The sequence below is a fragment of the Pristiophorus japonicus genome, chromosome 2, assembly GCF_044704955.1.
Source record: "Pristiophorus japonicus isolate sPriJap1 chromosome 2, sPriJap1.hap1, whole genome shotgun sequence".
In the NCBI taxonomy this organism is placed as follows: Eukaryota; Metazoa; Chordata; class Chondrichthyes; family Pristiophoridae; genus Pristiophorus; species Pristiophorus japonicus.
The window spans coordinates 375,076,202-375,100,524 of record NC_091978.1 but is presented as its reverse complement, the minus strand read 5'-3'; the positions used below and the strand labels follow the sequence as shown (position 1 = coordinate 375,100,524).

Below are 24,323 nucleotides of genomic sequence, written 5' to 3'. Positions count from 1 at the left end.
GGTGACTTGGACAGGTTAGGTGAGTGGGCAAATGCATGGCAGATGAAGTATAATGTGGATAAATGTGAGGTTTTTTTGGTGGTTAAAAACAGGAAGGCAGATTATTAGCTGAATGGTGACCGATTAGTAAAAGGGGAGGTGCAACGAGACCTGGGTGTCATGGTACATCAGTCATTGAAGGTTGGCATGCAGGTACAGCAGGTGGTGAAGAAGGCAAATGGCATGTTGGCCTTCATAGCGAGAGGATTTGAGTATAGGAGCAGGGAGGTCTTGCTGCAGTTGTACAGGGCCTTGGTGAGGCCACAGCTTAAATATTGTGTACAGTTTTGGTCTCCTAATCTGAGGAAGGACATTCTTGATATTGAGGGAGTGCAGCGAAGGTTCACCAGACTGATTCCTGGGATGACGGGACTGACATATGAAGAAAGATTGGATTGACTAGGCTTATATTCAATGGAATTTAGAAGGATGAGAGGGGATCTCATAGAAACATATAAAATTCTGACGGGATTGGACAGGTTAGATGCAGGAAGAATGTTCCCGATGTTGGGGAAGTCCAGAACCAGGAGTCACAGTCTAAGGATAAGGGGTAAGCCATTTAGGACCAAGATGAGGAGAAACTTCTTTTTTGTGAACCTGTGGCATTCTCTACCACAGAGTTGTTGATGCCAGTTCGTTAGATATATTCAAAAGGGAGTTAGATATGGCCCTTACGGCTAAAGGGATCAGGGGATATGGAGAGAAAGCAGGAATGGGGTACTGAGGTGCATGATCATATTGAATGGCGGTGCAGGCTCGAAGGGCTGAATGGCCTACTCCTGCACCTATTTTCTATGTTTTACTGCAGTTGACAGCTCTCAATATCAACACATACACTTGCAGTACTGATAATCAGGAATTAGAATCTTGGCTGAAATTTGCCACATCTCTGGCCGCGTGATGCTCTCCAACCGCCAAACCTCTTGTGAGAGCCCGCTACCTTCGGCTCACTGCTTCAGCTTCCCAATTGCACTCTGACGCGTCTGTCTCTGGTCCCATTGCTCCATCGGGCATTATGCTGACTTCAGTAACCGTTTTCTCATTTCTCTTGGGCACTTCTCAGTCCCCTCACCTGAACATTGATTTAAGCTTCTTCACACTTGAGCTGCCCCATCCCATTTCCCTTCCTGTTTCTTCCATCCACCTATCATGTTCCCATTTTGGAACTGTTTATACCCTGTCTTTATTTTGTCCCCAGTGCCTTATCAATGCCTGACCCAGATTATCATTGTATTATCGAGCATTCAGCTTTTTAAGAAAATCGCTATTCAGCCTGTCAGCAGTCACTTTATGTTTGTGCACAGGATGCTGTACTCCACTTTTTCCACACCTGGCTGCAATGGTTTCGACAAGTCACCTTGGGTGTTCTGATGTTTCATCCTTGACCCCCTTATTCCTCATCTACAGGTTGCCCCTCAGTGACATCATGAAGAGGCCATTTGGTCCCTCGAGCCTGCTCCACCATTGAATAAGATCATGGCTGATGTGATCCTGGCCGCAACACCACTTCCCTGCCCGCTCCCCATAACCCTTGACTCTCCATTATTCATAAATCTGTCAATCTCCACCTTAAATATATTCAATGACCCAGCCTCCACAACTCTCTGGAGCAGAGAATTCCAAAGATTCATGACCCTCAGAGAATAAATTCCTCCTCATTTCTGTTTTAAATGGGTGACCCCTTATTCTGAAACTATGCCCCCTCGTTCTAGATTCCATCTCGAGGGGAAACATCCTCTCTTCATCTACCCTGTCAAGCCGCCTCAGAATTTTATGTTTCAATAAGATCACCTCTCATTCTTCTAAACTCCAATGAGTATAGGCTCAACCTTTAATCATATGACAACCCCTCATCTCAGGCGTCAACCTTCTCTGAACTGCCTCCAACGCAAGTGTATAACTTCTATCCTTAAATAATGAGACCAAAACTGCACTCAATACTCCAGGTGTGGTCTTTTTAGTTGGAGCAGGACTTCCCTTTTATACTCCATCCCCCTTTTACCCCATACAAAGCGGCAGAACTAAACACGGTTGCCAACTCTGGAGCTATTCCTGGAGGTTTCACCACCTTGTCGCCAATATTTTTATAACAAATATTTCAAAACCTTCAACAATAACAACTTGTATTTATATTGCACCTTCAACGTAGTAAAACCTCCCAAGGCGCTTCACAAGAGGGTTTTAAGATAAAGCAAATAAATTTGACACCGAGCCGCAAAAGCTTGTCAAAGAGGTCGGTTTTAAGGAGCGCCTTGAAGGAGGAGAGAGAGGTGGAGAGGTTTAGAGAGGGAGTTCCAGAGCTTGGGGCCCAGGCAACAGAAGGCACAGCCACCGATGGTGGAGCGATTATAATCAGGGATGCTCAGGAGGGAAGAATTAGAGTAACACGGAAATTTCAGGGTGGTTGTGGGGCTGGAGGAGATTACAGAGATAGGGAGGGGCATGGCCATTGAGGGATTTGAAAACAAGGATGAGAATTTTGAAATCGAGGCATTGGTTAACCGGGAGCCAATGTAGGTCAGCGAGCACGAGTGGTGATGGGTGAGCAGGACTCGGTGCGAGTTAGGACACGGGGCAGTGAGCACAGGAGGTGATGGGTGAGCAGGACTCGGTGAGAGTTAGGACACGGGGCAGCGAGCACAGGGGGTGATGGGTGAGCAGGACTTGGTGCGAGTTAGGACACGGGGCAGTGAGCACAGGGGGTGATGGGTGAGTGGGACTCGGTGCGAGTTAGAACATGGGCAGCCGAGTTTTGGATCACCTCTCGTTTATGTCGGATAGAATGTGGGAGGCCAGCCAGGAGTGGGTTGGAATAGTCAAGTCTAAAGGTAACAAAGGCACGGATGAGGGTTTCAGCAGCGGATGAGCTGAGGCAGGGGCAGAGACGGACGATGTTATAGAGGTGGAAATAGGCGGTTTTAGTTATGCTGCGGATATGTGACAGTCAAATATGACACCAAGGTTACGAACCTAGAAAATGTAAGGAATATCAAAGTCTCTATGATTTTACTTATCATCATCATCATAGGCAGTCCCTCGAAATGAGGATGACTTGCTTCCATGCCAAAAATGGATGAGTTCACAGGTGTTTCAATGAAGGACCTAAAGTTCTAGGTCTTGAACTACATCCTGAAGGGTGGAAGATGCCTGTGCGTGGATTTTTTTTAACGTGTGGCGGCCGTTACACACCAGCCACCACACGGGCTGGACAGAGCTGGGTCTTGGTCCAGTGGCAAGAGTTAACCAAGACGACTGGAGACCAGCTCTGCTGCACGCACCTAGTGCGCTCACATATCGCAGTGTGGGCTGGCCCCGAACTCACGCCTCCCCTCGGCCCCGATCACATCCCTCTACAGTCTCTCGCCGCTCCTGCTGTACCTGCCCACGTTCCAATCACCGATCTGGACCTTGATGTCGTCACTCTTTGCTGCCATCACCCTCCTGCACCAGCTCGCACTGCTCCCTGAAGTAGGCACAATGCACTTGCTATCTGTGTATATTATAAACATGACAATGGTGTGAGCTCTAAAATATCAGGGACAAATGAGAAAACAAAACCAAGGATATGATTATTCTGGTATGATGTTGGGTACAATGAATATTCAAATCATTTAAAAAAAATGTTATGTTACTTTCTCACAAATCCTATTGTTAAATGGCCTCAATATGAGAGGAGACAGGGGCTAAAGTTGGTCCATGAAAAGGACAAAAGTAAAATCATACCAAGTTTGTGGAGAACAGAAGCTCCAAAAATAAAAAAAATTCTGAGCACCCTTAAACATTCCAAATCAGAAAGTAAAAAAAGTTAATTTAAATGATGACCATTTAGTGTGGAGTGTGTTTTAACTTGACCCTGACCGAGGTTACTAGCGGAACTTGACCCTGACTGAGGTTACTAGGGGAACTTGACCCTGACTCAGGTTACTAGCGGGACTTGACCCTGACTCAGGTTACTAGCGGGACTTGACCCTGACTCAGGTTACTAGCGGGACTTAAGGTAGCGGGACTTGACCCTGACCCAGGTTACTAGCGGGACTTGACCCTGACTCAGGTTACTAGCGGGACTTAAGGTAGCGGGACTTGACCCTGACTTAGGTTACTAGCGGGACTTGACCCTGACTCAGGTTACTAGCGGGACTTGACCCTGACTCAGGTTACTAGCGGGACTTGACCCTGACCCAGGTTACTAGCGGGACTTGACCCTGACCCAGGTTACTAGCGGGACTTGACCCTGACCCAGGTTACTAGCGGGACTTGACCCTGACCCAGGTTACTAGCGGGACTTGACCCTGACCCAGGTTACTAGCGGGACTTGACCCTGACCCAGGTTACTAGCGGAACTTGACCCTAACTCAGGTTAGTAGCGGGACTTAAGGTAGCGGGACTTGACCCTGACCCAGGTCACTGGCGGGACTTGACCCTGACCCAGGTCACTGGCGGGACTTGACCCTGACCCGGGTCACTGGCGGGACTTGACCCTGACCCAGGTCACTGGCGGGACTTGACCCTGACCCAGGTCACTGGCGGGACTTGACCCTGACCCGGGTCACTGGCGGGACTTGACCCTGACCCGGGTCACTGGCGGGACTTGACCCTGACCCGGGTCACTGGCGGGACTTGACCCTGACCCGGGTCACTGGCGGGACTTGACCCTGACCCGGGTCACTGGCGGGACTTGACCCTGACCCAGGTTACTAGCGGGACTTGACCCTGACCCAGGTTACTAGCGGGACTTGACCCTGACTCAGGTTACTAGCGGGACTTAAGGTAGCGGGACTTGACCCTGACTTAGGTTACTAGCGGGACTTGACCCTGACTCAGGTTACTAGCGGGACTTGACCCTGACTCAGGTTACTAGCGGGACTTGACCCTGACCCAGGTTACTAGCGGGACTTGACCCTGACCCTGACCCAGGTTACTAGCGGAACTTGACCCTAACTCAGGTTAGTAGCGGGACTTAAGGTAGCGGGACTTGACCCTGACCCAGGTCACTGGCGGGACTTGACCCTGACCCAGGTCACTGGCGGGACTTGACCCTGACCCGGGTCACTGGCGGGACTTGACCCTGACCCGGGTCACTGGCGGGACTTGACCCTGACCCGGGTCACTGGCGGGACTTGACCCTGACCCGGGTCACTGGCGGGACTTGACCCTGACCCGGGTCACTAGCGGGCAGCAGTGTGCGGGAGACGCTCCACAACTTCACCATTCCCCCGCCGGCGCACCCTGAGCGGGGCCGGAAGCGGAACCTTTATACCGGAAGCGCGAGCGGCCGGACGGCACTGAGGGGGCACCGGGCGGGCGGCGGTTGTGACGGTTGGAGTGCGCGCGCAGCCAGAGGCCGCCGCCATGAGCGGGAAACCGGCCCCGGTACCGCCCGGGGAACCGAGCCCGGCCCCGGCACCGCCCGCCAGGAGCCGCCGGCGCGGCGTGTTCTCCTGGGTGCGCAGCCGCTCGATGGGCCTCGGCCTCGGGCCGCTGGTGGGGCCGGGTCGGGAGACCTACTGTATCAGGACCAGCCTGTACCGCTCGATGAACCCGGCCGGCTCGGTGTCGCTCGGCACCAAGACCCACGGAGCCGCCTTCAACCTGGAGTACTCGCCCGACGGGTAAGGATCGCTCCCGGGGTCCCGGGGCCCCTCCCGGAGCAGTGCTGCAATAAACACCCGGTGTGTGTTCTCAGAACAGAACAAGCATTAGGAGCAGGAGTGGGCCATCCAGCCCCTCGAGCCTGCTCCGCCACTCACCGAGATCTGGCCTGGGCTCAGCTCCACTTACCTGCCCGCTCCCCGTAACCCTTAATTCCCTTATTGGTTAAAAATCTCTCTATCTGTGACTTGAATACATTCAATGAGCTAGCCTCAACTGCTCCCTTGGGCAGAGAATTCCACAGATTCACAACCCTCTGGGAGAAGAAATTCCTTCTCAACTCGGTTTTAAATTGTCTCCCCCGTATTTTGAGGCTGTGCCCCCTAGTTCTAGTCTCCCCGACCAGTGGAAACAACCTCTCTGCCTCTATCTTGTCTATCCCTTTCATTATTTTAAATGTTTCTATAAGATCACCCATCATCCTTCTGAACTCCAACAAGTAAAGACCCAGTCTACTCAATCTATCATCATAAGGTAACCCCTCATCTCCGGAATCAGCCTCGTGAATCGTCTCTGTACCCCCTCCAAAGCTAGTATATCCTTCCTTAAGTAAGGTGACCAAAACTGCACGCAGTACTCCAGGTGTGGCCTCACCAATACCCTGTACAGTTGCAGCAGGACCTCCCTGCTTTTGTACTCCATCCCTCTCGCAATGAAGGCCAACATTCCATTCGCCTTCCTGATTACCTGCTGCACCTGCAAACTAACTTTTTGGGAAGGACCCCAGGTCCCTCTGCACCGCAGCATGTTGTAATTTCTCCCCATTCAAATAATATTCCCTTTTACTGTTTTTTTTCCCAAGGTGGATGACCTCACACTTTCCGACATTGTATTCCATCTGCCAAACCTTAGCCCATTCGCTTAACCTATCTAAATCTCTTTGCAGCCTCTCTGTGTCCTCTACACAACCCGCTTTCCCACTAATCTTTGTGTCATCTGCAAATTTTGTTCCACTACACTCTGTCCCCTCTTCCAGGTCATCTATGTATATTGTAAACAGTTGTGGTCCCAGCACCGATCCCTGTGGCACACCACTAACCACCGATTTCCAACCCGAAAAGGACCCATTTATCCCGACTCTCTGCTTTCTGTTCGCCAGCCAATTCTCTATCCATGCTAATACATTTCCTCTGACTCCGCGTACCCTTATCTTCTGCAGTAACCTTTTGTGTGGCACCTTATCGAATGCCTTTTGAAAATCTAAATACACCACATCCATCGGTACACCTCTATCCACCATGCTCATTATATCCTCAAAGAATTCCAGTAAATTAGTTAAACATGATTTCCCCTTCATGAATCCATGTTGCGTCTGCTTGATTGCACTATTCCTATCTAGATGTCCCGCTATTTCTTCCTTAATAGTTTCAAGCATTTTCCCCACTACAGATGTTAAACTAACCGGCCTATAGTTACCTGCCTTTTGTCTGCCCCCTTTTTTAAACAGAGGCGTTACATTAGCTGCTTTCCAATCCGCTGGTACCTTCCCAGAGTCCAGAGAATTTTGGTAGATTATAACGAATGCATCTGCTATAACTTCCGCCATCTCTTTTAATACCCTGGGATGCATTTCATCAGGACCAGGGGACTTGTCTACCTTGAGTCCCATTAGCCTGTCCAGCACTACCCCCCTTGTGATAGTGATTGTCTCAAGGTCCTCCCTTCCCACATTCCCGTGACCAGCAATTTTTGGCATGGTTTTTGTGTCTTCCACTGTGAAGACCGAAGCAAAATAATTGTTTACGGTCTCAGCCATTTCCACATTTCCCATTATTAAATCCCCCTTCTCATCTTCTAAGGGAAGTTTAGTGCTGGTGTGAGCTGGTCCCAGTTTTGCATCTCTCCTTTAATAATTATGGTGTAAACCCAAGAGCAGAGGAGGGAGGCTCACTCGACTGCACTCTGGAGTCAGCCTGGACCCTGACTTTGGGATTCAAGCTACATTGACTGCAGCATGATGCTGTGGAACCACTTTACACTGAAACAGTTGGAAATGCACACCGGGAGTAAACTTTCAGCCCGTGACACCTGCACAAACGTTTTAATGTCATTGCTATGTCTCGGCCACCATACATGTTAGACTTTATTTGACAACAATCTATTAGTGCTGTGATTTTTGCTGAGGTACCATTATTGGTCTATTGCTGAATATTAATATAAGGCAGTGTGCACACTTTGTCACCTGCCCCAGGCCTCTGCTTCTGTGCCTGGTTCCTCCTGGAAATGAAGGTCTGTGCTGAGGGAACTGCTGCCCGAATATCGAAATGGGCAGCTACCAATTGGAATCTAGTTATGACCAACCAATGCGATTCAAGAGATATCATGGTATAGCACAAAAGACAACCGGATCAATCTGTCATGGTAGTGTTCACCTTGTCCATTATAGAATCATAGACTAGTAAAAAGAAAGACTTGCATTTATATAGCGTCTTTCACGGCAACCGGAAGCCCCAAACCACTTTACAGCCAATGAAGTATTTTTTGAAGTGTAGTCACTGCTGTAATGGAGGAAACGCGGCAGCCAATTTGCACCCAGGAAGCTCCCAAACACAACAATGTGATAATGACCAGATAATCTGTTTTTCATGATGGTGATTGAGGGGTAAATATTGGCCAGGATACTGGGGAGAACTCCCCTGCTCTTCGAAATAGTGCCGTGGGATCTTTTACCTCCACCTGAGGGGCATCGGTTTAACGTCTAATCTGAAAGACAGCACCTACTCCCTCATTATTGCACTGGAGCGCAGCCTAGATTTTTGTGCTCAAGTCTCTGGAGTGGGGACTTGAACCCTCAACCTTTTGACTGAGGTGAGAGTGCTATAAATAAACCCCAACTGACACTGTACAGCACAGAAGGACGTAATTCGCCCCATCGAGTCTGTGCTGGTTCTTTTGAAGAGCAATCCAGTTAGTCCCGCTCTTTCCCCATATCCCTACAATACTTTCTCCTTCAAGTATTTATCCAATTCCCTTTTGAAGGCTGCTATTGAATCTGTCTCCACCACACCACCGGGCAGTGCATTCCAGATCCTAACCACTTGTTGCATAAAAAAGTTTTTACTCATGTTGCCTCTGACCTTAAATCCATGCCCGCTGGTTATTAACCCATCAGGCATTGAAAACACTTTCTCTTTATTTACTCTAAACCCTTGATTTTAAACACCTCCATCAAGTCTCCTCTTTGCCTTCTCTGCTCCAAGCAGGGTAAGCCCAGCTTCTCCAGTCTATCCACGTAACTATAATCTCTAATCCCTGGAACTATTCTAGTAAATCTTTCTGCACCCTCTCCAAGGCCTTCCCGTCCTTCCTAAAGTGTGGTGCCCAGAATTGGACACACTACTCCAGCTGGGGCCGACTAGTGTTTTATAGGTTTAGCATAACTTCCGGGCCTTTGTACTCTCTGCCTCTGTTTATAAACCCAGGATCCCATACACTTTATTAACTGCTTTGTTAACCTGTCTTGCCACCTTCAAAGATTTGTGCACTACACCCCCAGGTATTTCTCTTGCACCCCCTTAAAATTGGACCATGTAGCTTGTAATGTCTCTCCTCATTCTTCCTACCAAAATATATTACCTCATGCTTCTCTGTGTTAAATTTCATCTGCCATGTGTCATCCCATTCCACCAGCCTGTCTACATCTTCTGGAAGTCTATTAATATCCTCCTCACTGTTTACCACACTTCCTCGTTTCATGTCATCTGCAAATTTTAATTGTGCCTCACCTACCATTGAACAAACATTTATGACCTTACTCTAGTTGCATAAATAAATAAATTTGCCTAGTTATTACAGTATGTAGACATTAATTACATATGTATGTAATTGTATGAAAATATGAAACTATATATAAAAGCTAAATATATCACGTTATTGAATTTAATAACATTCGGTAATATATTTTTCATTCAAATCATTAAATGTATGGGAAGTAGTTTGGGACATTTAGAGAAGTGATAAAATGCTATATAAATGCAAGTCTTTCTTTCCCATTCTGAATATAAATATATGCAGTTATAAATGTCTGGTTATGAATAAAAATGTATTTAAGTGCATTTCATACATTTATATTACAATTAAATACATTTTATTCATAACCAGAGCAGGGGAATTCTCCCAGATCTCCCGGCCAATATTTATTCCTCAGTCAGCATCACCGAGAGATTATCTGGTCATTATCTCATTGCTGTGTGTGGGCGCTTGCTGTGCACAAATTGTTTGCCACGTTTCCTACATTACAACAGTGTCTACACTTCAAAAAATAGTTCATTGGCTGTAAGTGGGACTTCCTGAGGTGAATGGTGCTATATATGTAAATATAAATAGTTGGGGTGTTGAGTCAGATAGAAGCTGTAGCAAGGAAAATGTTTAAAAATAGATCAGGTGTGTGAAGGTAAGGATTGGCAGAGGAGGCTGCAGACTGAGTTCGAAGCACAGCCTGAGGCAAGTCTGCTAAGATGAGAGCTATGCATTTTTCCAAATTGGTGTTGTGCAGCTGAGGCTAGTTTAAAAGTATAAGGGACTGGTTTGGGATTGTTTGAGAATGTGCAACCGAAGGATGTACTCTGAGCTGTACTGGAAACATAGACAGCTAATTACCCATGGCCATAGCTGAGCTCCTGCTAATGTATCACTTGGGTGGGTTAGCGACAAATACTTTGGTAGATGGGTCCAAATTAATGGATGAACTTAGAATGAATTAAATGTATTTGAAGTCAGAACTAGATGCATAAGTGGGGTGGAAACCGGTTGAAGCATAATCAGAGAGCAATATGTCTGACTATGTTTTTCTGGAATTGATTCTCCTGAAGATGGGAGGTCCAGTACCAAGTGTTTAGCATGAACGAATCGGAAACACTCTAGAGATTCTCTAATCGTAGAGTCACAAAGCTTTTATTTATACAGAATTTCAAATATACCAGCCATTCATGTGGGAGGAAACAAAAGTGATCCTCAACACTATCATACAACGTTGCAAGTTTCATACTGCTCTAAACCCCCGAATAGGGCAGTTGGACTGCAGCGATTAGGGGGAAGAGCTGTAGTTCGAGTATTTTCATTGTTGTGTGAATACAGAAATAACATGGAGAATATGAAAACATGAACTGTATAGACTTGTAGCACACAATTTCTGATGTACATTTAACGGTAGTGAAAATATTCATTTAGAAACTGTTTTGTATTTCATTGAGAAGTAAATTTAGGGAAGGCACATACTACTGTTAAATGTCATCTGAAAGTCTGAATAGAAAAACTGATTGTGTTTCCTGTTAAGTTTGTGTTTCCTCCTCTGTGTAGATCTGTGTTGACGGTGGCATGTGAACAGACTGAAGTTCTCTTGTTTGACCCAGTATCTTCAAAACACATCAAAACTCTGTCTGAGGCTCATGAAGATTGTGTCAACAATATCAGGTCAGTTACACAGCAACATTAGCATGGGGGATATTATGAAAGGCAGCGACTGTATTGTGTTTGCATTTGTATGATTCCGTTTTATGTTGACATTTGCGATTAGATTCCCAGAGAAGAATTATATTTCAGAAATTTAAAGGCTATTCTAGACATATACTGTAAATGTTCTTTTGAAATAATTGTACAAAATTTTCAAAAATCATTGACATAATTACATAGTTTTAATAAATATAAGCAGCTGTCATTTTCAACCATGTACTGGAGAATTCTCCTGTTCCTCAAAATCCTCAAGCAAATACAATGATAACTTGTATTTATATAGCACCTTTAACGTAGTAAAACGTCCCAAGGCGCTTCTCAGGAGCGTTATCAAACAAAATTTGACACCGAGCCACATAAGGATGTATTAGGACAGGTGACCAAAAGAGGTAGGTGTTGAGGAACGTCTTAAAGGAGCAGAGAGAGGTGGAGAGTTTTAGAGAGAGAATTCCAGAGCTTGGGGCCCAGGCAGCTGAAGGCACGGCCGCCAATGGTGGAGCAATCAAAAGTGGGGATAGCAAGAGGACAGAATTAGAGGTGTGCCGAAATCTGAGGGTTGTGGGGCTGGAGGAGGTTACGGAGTAGTGAGGAGCAAGGCCATGGAAGGATACAATGGAGAAATGTTTTTATGTTTTATTTTCTATTTTTATGCAATACATTTGCATTTGTCATTAAACCTCCTTTTCCTATTAGCTGATCCTATTATTAATCTAGTAAAGGGCAAAACACTGCAGCTACCTGACATCGTAAGCAAACCATGAAAATGCTGGAAACGCTCAGCAGGCATCTCTGGTGAAAACAGAAAAGTTAATGTTCTGGTGTAGAGCTTTCTTCAAAACATTTGAAAAACATTTTGGAAAAAGGATTTGCACCCACAAGGTTAACTTGTCTGTTTTCTCCACAGGTGTAGACTTAGTTTCTATCTGTTTCTTGCTACACGCCTTGTCTAGCGTCTTACTGCTACAAAACATTTTTTTTGCCCATGTAATTGGTCAATGTACTTCATCAAAGTAGTTCATTGTGTGTGACGTGCTTTGAGACTTTTCTGAGACGTAAGTATTTCTCTATACATGGTGTTAATTACTAATCCCCTGTGAACAAATGAGCACATTCAAGCTGTCGGCACATGGATGTGAACTCTTCAGCAGCAGCAAAGTTAGAACATCGTGTCAGACAACGTAATGCGGCCGTCATCGTGTCCTTTTTTGAGTTTGAGGCCTTAATAGGCTGGAAATAAACAGCCTTTGGCTGAAAACTAACAAATCAGAAAACAATTTTCTTGGAATCGGTCCCAAGGGAATCAGAAAACAGAGGAAACAAAGTATTTAAACCTTAAGAGGTGTGAAATGGAAAGAAATTAAGGTAAAGAGGATAGTATTTAAATGTTTATTTTCATTTACCTTTTTTAGTGTATTTTGTATAGATTTACTATTACAGTAACAAAAGTACTTAGCATTTGATTAGCTTGATCACTGATACTCAGGTCTACTGGCGACATAGAAATTTACAGCGCAGAAGGAGGCCATTCCGGCCCATCGTGTCCGCGCCGGCCGACAAAGAGCCGCACGGCCCTTGGTCAGCAGCCCTGAAGCTTACATATAAACCTTTGAACAAAGACGGAAAGGTAAAGAGCACCCAGCCCAATCAGTCCGCCTCACACAACTGCGACACCCCTTGCACCGAAACATTCTACACTCCACCCCAACCGGAGCCATGCAATCTCCTGGGAGAGATAAAAACCCAGGCCAATCGGGGGGGGGGGCGGGGGGGAGGGAATCTTGGAAAATTCCTCTCCGACCCATCCAGGTGATCGAAACTAATCCGGGAGATCACCTTGGCCGTATTCGATTCCCTGCAGTACTTACCGTCGTATCTGCGCCAGCCAACAAGAGGTTATCCAGTCTAATCCCACTTACCAGCTCTAGGTCCGTAATCCTGCAGGTTACGACATTTCAAGTGCCCATCCAAGCACCTTTTTTAAATGTGGTGAGGGTTTCTGCATCCACCACCCTTCCAGGCAGCGAGTTCCAGACCCCCACAACCCTCTGCGTAAAGAAGCCCCCCCTCAAATCCCCTCTGAACCTTCCACCAGCCACCTTAAAACTAAGCCCCTTGTAACTGACTCTCCACCAATGGAAATAGGCCCTTGCTATCCACTATATCCAGGCCCCTCAATATTTTATACACCTCAATGAGGTCTCCTCTCAACCACCTCTATTCCAGAGAACAAACCCAGCCTATCCAATCTGTCCTCATAGCTAAGATTCTCCATTCCATCCTGGTAAATCTCCTCTGCACCCTCTAGTGCAATCCTATAATACGGCAACCAGAACTGTACGCAGTACTCCAGCTGTGGCCTAACCAGAGTATGATACAATTTAAGCATAACCTCCCTGCTCTTATATTCTGTGCCTCGGCCAATAAAGGCAAGCATTCCGTATGCCTTCTTACCCACCTTATCCACCTGGCCTGCTACTTTCAGGAATCTGTGGACAAGCACTCCAAGGTCGCTTTGTTCATCTATACATTTAAGTGGCCTACCACTTAATGTGTATACCCTTATTAGCCCTCCCAAAGTTATTAAATTCCATTTGCCATTGCTCTGCCCACCTGACCAATAGATTGATATCCTCCTGCAGTCCATGACTCCACTTCATTTTCAACTACACAGCCAATTTTAGTATCATCTGCAAACTTCTTAATCATACTCCCTATAATCAAATCTAGATCATTGATGTATACCACAAAAAGCAAGGGACCCAGTACTGAGCCCTGCGGAACCCCACTGGAAACATCCTTCCAGTCACAAAACATCCATCAACCATCGACCTTTGCTTCCTACCTCTAAGCCAAAGAGACAGACCAAGAGATAATTCCTTGAATGTGTTGTAGCCTTTAATGCTCCCAGCCACTTACATTATTTATGTAATTCAGCAATGAATTTAAATGGTCCAATCCAATTAATTATATTGCTGAAATAACATCCAGCAATAGGCTTGTCACTGCTTAGACTAGGAAAATTTGCAGTGCTGTGGACACAGCTAGTTATTTATATCTTGCCCTCCAGAGGACTGGAGATGCTTTTCCAATTGCGAAGGAAACATACATACTTCACATTCAGCTAACGGTATTTTGCATTCATTCGTTGCATATTGCAGGTAATCAGATAATTAAACCAAAGCCATCATATTGACCGGGAAGGTTTAGGTGCTTTTTTCTTTAATAGCATGTGATGTGTTTGATCGCGTGACTTTGCCTTTCCCATGTCTTGCATAGCATCTCTATACTGTCCCTTTGTTTCTCTTTACCCATCATATTTGTGCAACTCCAAGCCCTGACTTTAAAATTTGTAAAAAGAAAATTGCAGGAAGAATTTTGTTGACATTAAGTATCATAGCTGATCCCTCTAGTGCTTACTGCAGCTGCATTTTGCTTGGATTAATGAAGAGGTTCTAAAGAAGGTTCAGTAGATTAGAAATATGTTATAGAATCATAGAATGGTTACAACACAGAAGGCCATTCGGCCCATCGAGCCCATGCTGACTCTCAGCTAGTCCCACTCCCCTGCCCTTTCTCAGTGGCCCTGCAATTTTTTTCTGCCCGATACTTATCCAACTCCCCTTGGAAAGATAAAATTGAGTCTGCGTCCACCACCCTTTCAGGGAGCGCATTCCAGATCTTAACCACTCTCTGCGTAAAAAAGTGTTTTCTTTAATGGGAGCAGTTTCTCTCTATATCTACCCAGTCCAGACCCCTCATGATTTTGAACACCTCTATCAAATCTCCTCTCAATCTTCTCTGCTCCAAGGGGAACAACCCGAGCTTCTCCAGTCTATCAACTAAACTGTATTCCTGGAACCATTCTCGTAAATCTTTTCTGCGGCCTTCACATCCTTCCTAAAGTGTGATGCCCAGAATTGGACACAATACTTCAGTTGGGGCCCAACCAGTGTTTTATACAGGTTCATCATAATTTCCACACTTTATCTCTATACCTCTATTTATGAAGCCCAGGATCCCGTAAGCTTTTTTAACTGCTTTCTCAACTTGCCCTGCCACCTTCAACGATTTGTGCACACATACCCCTAGGTCTCTCTGTTCGTGCACCCCCTTTAGGATTGTACCCTTTAGTTTATATTTCCTCTCCTCATTCTTTCTACCAAAATGCATTACTTCACACTTTTCTGTCTTAAATTTCATCTGCCACATGCCCGCCCACCCCACCAGCCTGTCTGTCTTCCTGAAGTCTATCACTATCCTCCTCACTGTTCACTATACTTCCAAGTTTTGTGTCATCTGCAAATTTTGAAATTGTGCCCTGTACATCCACATCCAAGTCATTAATATATATCAAAAAAAGCAGTGGTCCTAGAACTGACCCCTGGGGAACACCGCTGTATACCAGTCAGAATAACAACCATTCACCACTGCTCTCTTTCCTGTCACTGAACCAATCCCGTATCCAGGCTTCCACTGACCCTTTTGTTCCATGGGCTTTAATTTTGCTGCAAGCTTATTATGTGGCACTTTGTCTAACGCCTTTTGGAAATCCATGTATACTACGTCAACGGCATCACCCTCATCAACCTTCTGTTACCTCATCAAAAATCTCGATCAAGTTGGTTAAACACAATTTGCCTTTGATGAATCCATGCTGGCTTTCCTTCTTTAATCCATCCCTATCCAAATTACTATTAATGTTGTCCCTGATTACTGTTTCTAAAAGCTTCCCCACTACCGAGATTAAACTGACCAGCCTGTAGTTGCTGGCTTTAACTTTACACCCTTTTTTGAACAAGGGTGTAACATTTGCAATTTTCTAGTCCTCTGGCTAAGGAGCCCGTATCTAAGGAGGATTGGAATATTATGGCCAGTACCTCCGCGATTTCTGCCCTCAATTCCCTCAGCATCCCAAGATGCTTCCCATCCGCTCCTGGTGACTTAGCTACTTAAAGTACAGCCAGCCTTTCTTAATACCTCTTTATTAATTTTTATCCCATCAAGTGTCTCCACTGTCTCCTCCTTCACTATGTCTATGGCAGCATCCTCTTCCTTGGTGAAGATAGATGCAAAGTACTCGTTTAGTACCTCAGCCACACCCTCTGCCTCCATGCATAGGTCTCCAGTTTACCCAGGCCAGATCCATTCTCACCCTACTGAAATTGGTCTTCCCCCAGTTAAACATTTTTACTCTAGTCTGCTCCCTGTCCTTTTCTATAGCTAATCTAAACCTTATGATACTATGATCACTGTTCCCTAAATGTTCCCCTACTGACACTTGTTCCACTTGACCTACCTCATTCCCCAGAACTAGATCCAGCAATGTCTCCTCCCGTGTTGGGCTAGAAACATACTGATCAAGAAAGTTCTCTTGAACAAACTTCAAAAATTCTTCCCCATCCCTGCCCTTTACACTATTATGATCCCAGTCTATAATTAGGATAGCCCCCCATTATTGCTACTCCTATAGTTCTTGCACCTCTCTGTAATTTCTCTGCAAATTTTCTCCTCCATATTTTTCCCATTTCTTAATCTACATCATAGTATAATGGCATCTCTATTATTTCTTAACTCGAGGCATATAGATTTTGTCCTTGACCCCTCTAGGACATCCTCCCTCTCCAGCATTGCCCTTTTTGAGACAGGTCTCAGTTAATGGCACTACATCATATTCCCATCTGGCTATTTGTGCCAGCAGCTCACTTACCTTCTTTACTATGCTTCGTGCGTTCACATACATACACTGTAAACGCATCCTGTATTCTCTCCTCGTTGGACCCCACCTATTACCTTATTATTTCTTACTTTAGTGCTCTCTGCCTCTATTTGAGCATTTTATTTCCCCTTTCTAATGTTCCATCCTGGTACCCATCCCCCTGCCAAATTAGTTTAAACCTTAGTAATGTCTCCAAGGCAAGTGCTACTAGTGACAAAGTCTTAATCATCGGATCAAATAGGTAGTTCCTTTGGGACTTTTTGAGTTCTGCTATGTAAACCTTGGTTAACTATAAGCAGAAATAATGCCTGGGGGGCACTCTGTTTTTAATATATTTTTCTTCTTCCCCTCTTTAGGTTCCCCCCTGCCATGCACCATTTGGGAGGGCATGCAGGTGACCTGCTCCTCGGCCTCTGCTGATGTTTCTCTGTAAGTGGCTGCTGGAAGGTGCATGAGAGTGATTATAGTTTTTTAAATTATTTTTGGGAAAGCCTCCACACAGCTTCTTCCCTTGCTGGCATGGCCAAGATCAGGAGTTTGCCATGTGGGTACAGCAGGTATGAGCCCACGCCAAGCTCTTCTGTGGCACAGCATATTGCTGCACTAAATACATCTGGAAATCTTGTTCCCGCCAGTTGGATTTGTACCTGTGCTTGCTGGCTACCTTGGACTTTGGTGAATCAGGGCTTCGCCTAGAATCTGTAGTCACTGGCCTCGTGGCAATCATAGGCTTTAGGTGCTAGTTCACTGATGTATGCTTCCCCAACACATACACCCTGAGAGCTCTCAATGGCCAGATTGGGATTGTCAAACAGTGATGGGAGGGGTAATAGTGTTGCACAGATCCATACAGATTGGGGTTGTAGACAGAAAAATGGATTAAAATATTAAAGAATTAACACCGACAAGAGTTTGCATCAATACTGTCGTATTTTTCTATTAAGTTGTATAACAATAGGGTGAAGTTGGAAATAATTGTAAGTGGATAGAAGAATTATGGGACAATAATGAGGTGCTAATGGGGCTGTCAAAATGTTTCAACCACGATTGAATAAATAGATGGTTAGCTGTGCTTTAAATTGAATGCAACCGATTGAGTTCCAGGCATTAACAGTATGTGGGCAAAGTGTGGCTCAGACAGCAAGTGCCATGTAAAACTTTGGTATTGGTATTCCATTTGAATGTTTTGATTGCAGCCTGGCTTCAGTGCTACCAACCCTGATGTGGAAAGCTTACTTTGGCCATCCTTATCACCACTAGCCACTGATGTAGAGGATTGAGTCTGGCCATCCTCATCTAGTCAACTTGTCTTCAGGGCTTTGGATTTTACTGAGCCTTGGAGCAAGAGATACTTGATTTCCTGCGGAATGAGGTTTTGGTATTGCATCACTGATGGATGTTGCATTATTGTAGATACCGGCTGTACCTACACTGAATGGTAGTTTTCCCTCCCCCCTCCCTTCCTGAAGCAGTTGGCTTGTTGTGGTAGGTTTTAATTAATGAACATTTCTAGTTGCCATTTTAGGAAGTGTGTGTTGGTGGAGGTAATTACTTGTTAGCTGGGGAAATTTTGATCAATTGTCAAGGAGCAATTGGATTTAGGGCTGACTCATGTCAGCTTATGATAAATCACCCTGAAACATGTTGGACATTCTCAACATGGGCATTGGTGATGGGAAATGGTATGTGTGCAGTTTCCTACCCAGTGAATTACCAGCTTGGCCATGCTGCTGAGAGGAGGTTACTAGTGGAGGCTGGGCACTTCCCATAGGCAGCAGAAAGGGAAGGGAGATTCATCTCCAAACTAATATTATGCACCTTCCAGTGGCTGGTTATAAAGTGGCATTGGTGGGGGCCTGAGAAGCAAGCTTTAGCCCCTCCTTTGGGGAGGAGAAAATGAAAGTGAAAAACAACACAATAAATGTAATTTAATTATAAATAGATTTTCTCTTGCTGTAGCAATGCAACACACGAGTTTAGCTTTCAGAAGATCTGTTATTTCCATCGGTGCTGCTCATTGCTTTAAAGGCAGTTTAAATACGAGATTAGCTAAAAGAATATAAAGGCACTGTACATTGAGATGAAAGAATTAAAGTTTTTGTTGAGCACAAGGTCTAGAATGGACATGAGCTGCTGACATCAAGCTCTGTATCTTCCTCTGCTTCAAATATTTATACACTTTCCCCTTCGAAAATCCAATATTCTCTGCCTGATCTACTCCCAGTGTGCTCCAACAACCCTCTGCCTAACAAAGTTTCCTCTAACCTTTCTCCTCACACTTAGTGAGAATTTAAAATTGACCCCATCACCGACTTCCCAACCAGTCTTTTCTTATTCATCCCATCAAAATCCTTCTTCATTTAAAAAATCTATATTAAATATCTTCTTAGCATGTTAACTAAGGTAGTTACTACTGGTATTTAAGTGGATTTTACAGTTATAAATGGTACCAATGCATGGAGCTGAAGATGGAAGAGACATGTCTTCTGAAAGCTTGTTCGTTGTATTGGATTACTGCAGCAAGAGAAATCTGTCTGGTTAAATCACCAATGTTTCATCAACAATTAAATAAAGAGTTGCCAATTACAGAATCCATTTGAAACAGCAATGGTGGATACAAACACATGAATATAAAAGAAGGGCAAGAAAAGACCTTCAGGCTCTCACTATCCATATGCAGTGCAACCTTATGCACCAGTCTCTCAGTCATCAGCAATGCTGATTCCTGGGACGTGAAGGAAGCAGAATCTGTAACTGATATCAAGGAAAGCTCTGGGAAATTCCTCCCAGCTCCCTAAGGCAAGCAAGTTCCACAAGATCATGCCTGCCTACGATACAGCATTCGAGATACTCGCCCCCAATCTCCCCTCTCCCATCTCCTTAGGACCAGAAAAGTCCATTTCCTTCATTGGGCCACTCCCAAAGGTCATAGACTTCCTTTCTTATTTTGTCTTGTCAGCTGCCAAAAATCTCTCCATCCATAGCCTCTGGAAATGTTTAAATATCTTTCCCATTTGTAGCCTCACTGAGTAGCTATTTCACACATTCACCACACTCTGCATGAAGAAGTTAATGTATTCATTTCTTGTCTGAGCTTCAATCTGTGTATCCTTGTCTGAGAGCTTGTATTAGAAATTGGATGGAAATTTCACTGATCATTTAGGATGGCTTTTAAAATAGATCTTTTACTGAAGCTGCTTCAGATACGGCTTCACTGTTCTGTGCCTGAGAAGTTTTATTGTTTCATAATCAATATCTCAGCTTATGGTATGTTTTTCTTTTAGGTTTCTTGATAACCGGCTCTTTGCAACCTGCTCTGATGATACTACAGTTGCACTGTGGGATTTACGTAACCTCAACACAAAGGTCTGCACCTTGCATGGCCATACTAGTTGGGTAAAGAACATTGAATATGATACCAATACAAGACTACTAGTAACATCAGGATTTGATGGGAATGTCATCACATGGGACACAAATAGGTTGGTGTTTTGTACGTTTTTCAACAAGTCTCTGTTTTCTGAGCGATAAAACTAAAATGAGCTTGTGATGAATAAGAATATACAGCACTGGGAAAGACCGCACCAATACAAAGTTGTGTAAATTTAATTTAAAAATAAGCCATATTTTATATACCTTTGAAAGGCAACATTTTTTATGCATTAAGCGTTAATTTTTTCAAATAAAATGAAGTGGATGTACACTTCACAAAAATTGATTTTCTTTTCAGAAAGAATAGTAGTCGTGGTTTTAAAAATGAAATTAGCGCGTCCTTTCAACATTAAGATTACTTTCTGTATCATTTTTGAGTCACGCTTTTTATGCCAACATTGTATGTCCGCATTTATCTGTCGGGCTGTACTTGCAGGCCTCTGTTCGGCTGTACTTGCAGGCCTCTGTTCGGCTGTACTTGCAGGCCTCTGTTCGGCTGTACTTGCAGGCCTCTGTTCGGCTGTACTTGCAGGCCTCTGTTCGGCTGTACTTGCAGGCCTCTGTTCGGCTGTACTTGCAGGCCTCTGTTCGGCTGTACTTGCAGGCCTCTGTTCGGCTGTACTTGCAGGCCTCTGTTCGGCTGTACTTGCAGGCCTCTGTTCGGCTGTACTTGCAGGCCTCTGTTCGGCTGTACTTGCAGGCCTCTGTTCGGCTGTACTTGCAGGCCTCTGTTCGGCTGTACTTGCAGGCCTCTGTTCGGCTGTACTTGCAGGCCTCTGTTCGGCTGTACTTGCAGGCCTCTGTTCGGCTGTACTTGCAGGCCTCTGTTCGGCTGTACTTGCGGATCTCTGTTCGGCTGTACTTGCGGGCCTCTGTTCGGCTGTACTTGCGGGCCTCTGTTCGGCTGTACTTGCGGGCCTCTGTTCGGCTGTACTTGCGGGCCTCTGTTCGGCTGTACTTGCGGGCCTCTGTTCGGCTGTACTTGCGGGCCTCTGTTCGGCTGTACTTGCGGGCCTCTGTTCGGCTGTACTTGCGGGCCTCTGTTCGGCTGTACTTGCGGGCCTCTGTTCGGCTGTACTTGCAGGCCTCTGTTCGGCTGTACTTGCAGGCCTCTGTTCGGCTGTACTTGCAGGCCTCTGTTCGGCTGTACTTGCAGGCCTCTGTTCGGCTGTACTTGCAGGCCTCTGTTCGGCTGTACTTGCAGGCCTCTGTTCGGCTGTACTTGCAGGCCTCTGTTCGGCTGTACTTGCAGGCCTCTGTTCGGCTGTACTTGCAGGCCTCTGTTCGGCTGTACTTGCAGGCCTCTGTTCGGCTGTACTTGCAGGCCTCTGTTCGGCTGTACTTGCAGGCCTCTGTTCGGCTGTACTTGCAGGCCTCTGTTCGGCTGTACTTGCAGGCCTCTGTTCGGCTGTACTTGCAGGCCTCTGTTCGGCTGTACTTGCAGGCCTCTGTTCGGCTGTACTTGCAGGCCTCTGTTCGGCTGTACTTGCAGGCCTCTGTTCGGCTGTACTTGCAGGCCTCTGTTCGGCTGTACTTGCAGGCCTCTGTTCGGCTGTACTTGCAGGCCTCTGTTCGGCTGTACTTGCAGGCCTCTGTTCGGCTGTACTTGCAGGCCTCTGTTCGGCTGTACTTGCAGGCCTCTGTTCGGCTGTACTTGCAGGCCTCTGGCCACTAATGTGACCCGCCATCCAGGACTGCCATCATTTTGTTTCTTCACTTAATTATTGGATGTTTAGATGTGTTTTCAACCAATTGGGTAAGAGAAAGACTGAGATGGGGAAGCAAGACAATAGTTCAGGGTGTCAGTGAGAGAGGGGAAAAGATCAGCAGCTGAGAGGACTCACTATAAACAACATTACAGGAAATCTTCTAGTGAATGTAGAAAACGTCTATGTCTGCAATTACTGTCATATCTATTCATTTCTTTTTCATTGGTTAAGCGTTTGAGTTTCTTTCTAATTTCAAATTGGTTGTTTTCTGCTTTGGTTATCTTGCCAGTCATATTCTACAAAGAGGCAATAACTTAAGGAACTTTGAAACAAGAAGAAGCCATTCAGTCCAGCGAGCCTATTCCTTCCACTGTCTTTGTGTGACTACCTCAACCAAGGATTCTGCACCAAACACCTCTATACTCGCTTCCTAACCCCATGTGAATCAAACACATGAATGCAAACAGAAAGTAAAATACTGCAGATGCTGGAATTATAATTTATTAATGTCTCTAACCCTCAATCGTTGATCTTAGTGTTCACTGATGACACTAAAAAGCCTACTTTTGGTGTTCACTGATGACGGTAAATCGTTGATCTTGGTATTCACTGATGATGGTAAATAGCCTGCTTGCCGCCACCAATTATTTTTCTAAATATCTGTATCACTTCCTTTTCTCAATGAAATTAAGTTTGATCTGTTGATCCACTCTTCACAGCTTACTTCCCCGATTGCCTGAAATCAGCTTGGCTACTCTTCTCTGAATTGTTTCCTGTGTCATTGATCACTCTAAATTGTTTCCCTCCCCTCCCCATTATTAGGAAGTTTTACTACATTAATGGCGCTATATAAATGCATTGTTACCCGGATGACTCGAACACTTAACATGCGGCAACTACCAAATAATTGATGCCTTCCTTGACCGATTGGTACCACGTGCCACCTTTTGGTATTGCCAGTTTGAATGGGCCAAACCCTTCCTGAATTTTTAGTGGTAGGAAGATGCCTGACTGTATCCCCAATGGATTTTATTAGAGGCTCAGTCCACAATCCACTAGCCCATTACAAAACGGGACAGGGGAATGTCTATGGATGTTATTTATATCGACGTCCAGAAGGCATTTGATAAAATCCCACATAAGAGACAGTTAGCAAAAGTTGTTGCTCATGGAATTAAAGCCAAATTAAAGTATTGACTTGGTTAGGAAATTGGCTGAGCGGCAAGAGACAGAGTAGGGATAATGGGTAGGTAGACTTTACCCAGAGAGTGGTGAAAATTTGGAACTCACTGCCACAGGGAGGGGTTGAAGCAAATAGTGTCATGTATCTTACATTATTATATAACTGTATCCTAACATGCTATTCATGACTGTAATAAGATATGACCTGTAACCACCAGCATAGCTTACCACCAGGGGTGCACTTGCAAGAGATAGATATATAAGGACAGGTCTCAGGCAAGTGCAGCATTCCAGAGCTGTGAAATAAAGGTGCAGGTCCAGAGTGACCTTGACTTCACTACATGTCTCGTGTGAATCTGTACTGAGGGGACAGGACTTTACAGTGGCGACGGGTTACGGGATTACAGAATCCACAGAATGGCGAACAACGGATCAGATGAAAAGTACAATGCTGGAGACAATTGGGAGGACTTTATAGAAAGGCTCCAGCAAAGCTTTGTAACCAAAGACTGGTTAGGCGACGATAAGGCAGACAAGAGAAGAGCCCATCTCTTGACCAGCTGTGGCTCGAAAACATATGCTTTAATGAAGGATCTGTTGGCACCCGAGAAACCAGCAAGCAAGTCGTTTGAAGAATTGAGCACACTGGTAAGAGACCACCTGAAGCCAGCGAGCAGCCTACACATGGTCAGACACAGGTTCTACAACTACAGACGCTGTGTGGGCCAGAGCATACCCGACTTCGTGGCGGAACTTCGGAGGTTGGCTTGTTTATGTGAGTTGTCCGATGAACTGAGGAGAGAAATGCTGAGAGACTTTTTCATTGAAGGAATAGGCCACGCAGGCATATTCCGAAAGCTCATAGAGACCAAGAACCTGACCTTAGAGGCAGCAGCACTGGTTGCACAGACATTCTTGGTAGGGGAAGAAGAAACGAGGTTGATTTACAATGCAGGTACGACAACTAACGAAATATCGGAACAAGAAGTTCACAGCACTAAACAAGCTGCTACCCCCACACACAGACAAAACCGGGAGAACAGGCTCTCGACAGCAGGCAGACGCCATCAAGGGCCACAGGAACGGCCATTCACACCTCATCAACCCACAATGCGAGCAATCAACTACAAACTGAGAGAAGCTCA

The 24,323-nt window shown here is 45.3% G+C and overlaps 1 protein-coding gene across 2 annotated transcripts in view; it reads left to right on the top strand.

Moving 5' to 3' along the window:
• Positions 1-5,343: 5,343 nt before the first annotated feature.
• wdr32 (WD repeat domain 32) overlaps positions 5,344-24,323 on the top strand; it is a 30,982-nt gene continuing 12,002 nt past the window's right edge. The window contains exons 1-4 of one of the 2 annotated variants that reach the window (XM_070866339.1): positions 7,962-8,049; positions 10,987-11,100; positions 17,212-17,284; positions 20,140-20,337. In XM_070866339.1, coding sequence (XP_070722440.1) covers positions 11,076-11,100; positions 17,212-17,284; positions 20,140-20,337 — 296 coding nt within the window. In that variant the 5' untranslated portion in view covers positions 7,962-8,049; positions 10,987-11,075. Of the gene's footprint in view, positions 5,649-7,961; positions 8,050-10,986; positions 11,101-17,211; positions 17,285-20,139; positions 20,338-24,323 lie in introns of those variants that run through there. The other variant, XM_070866329.1, reaches the window with a different exon arrangement.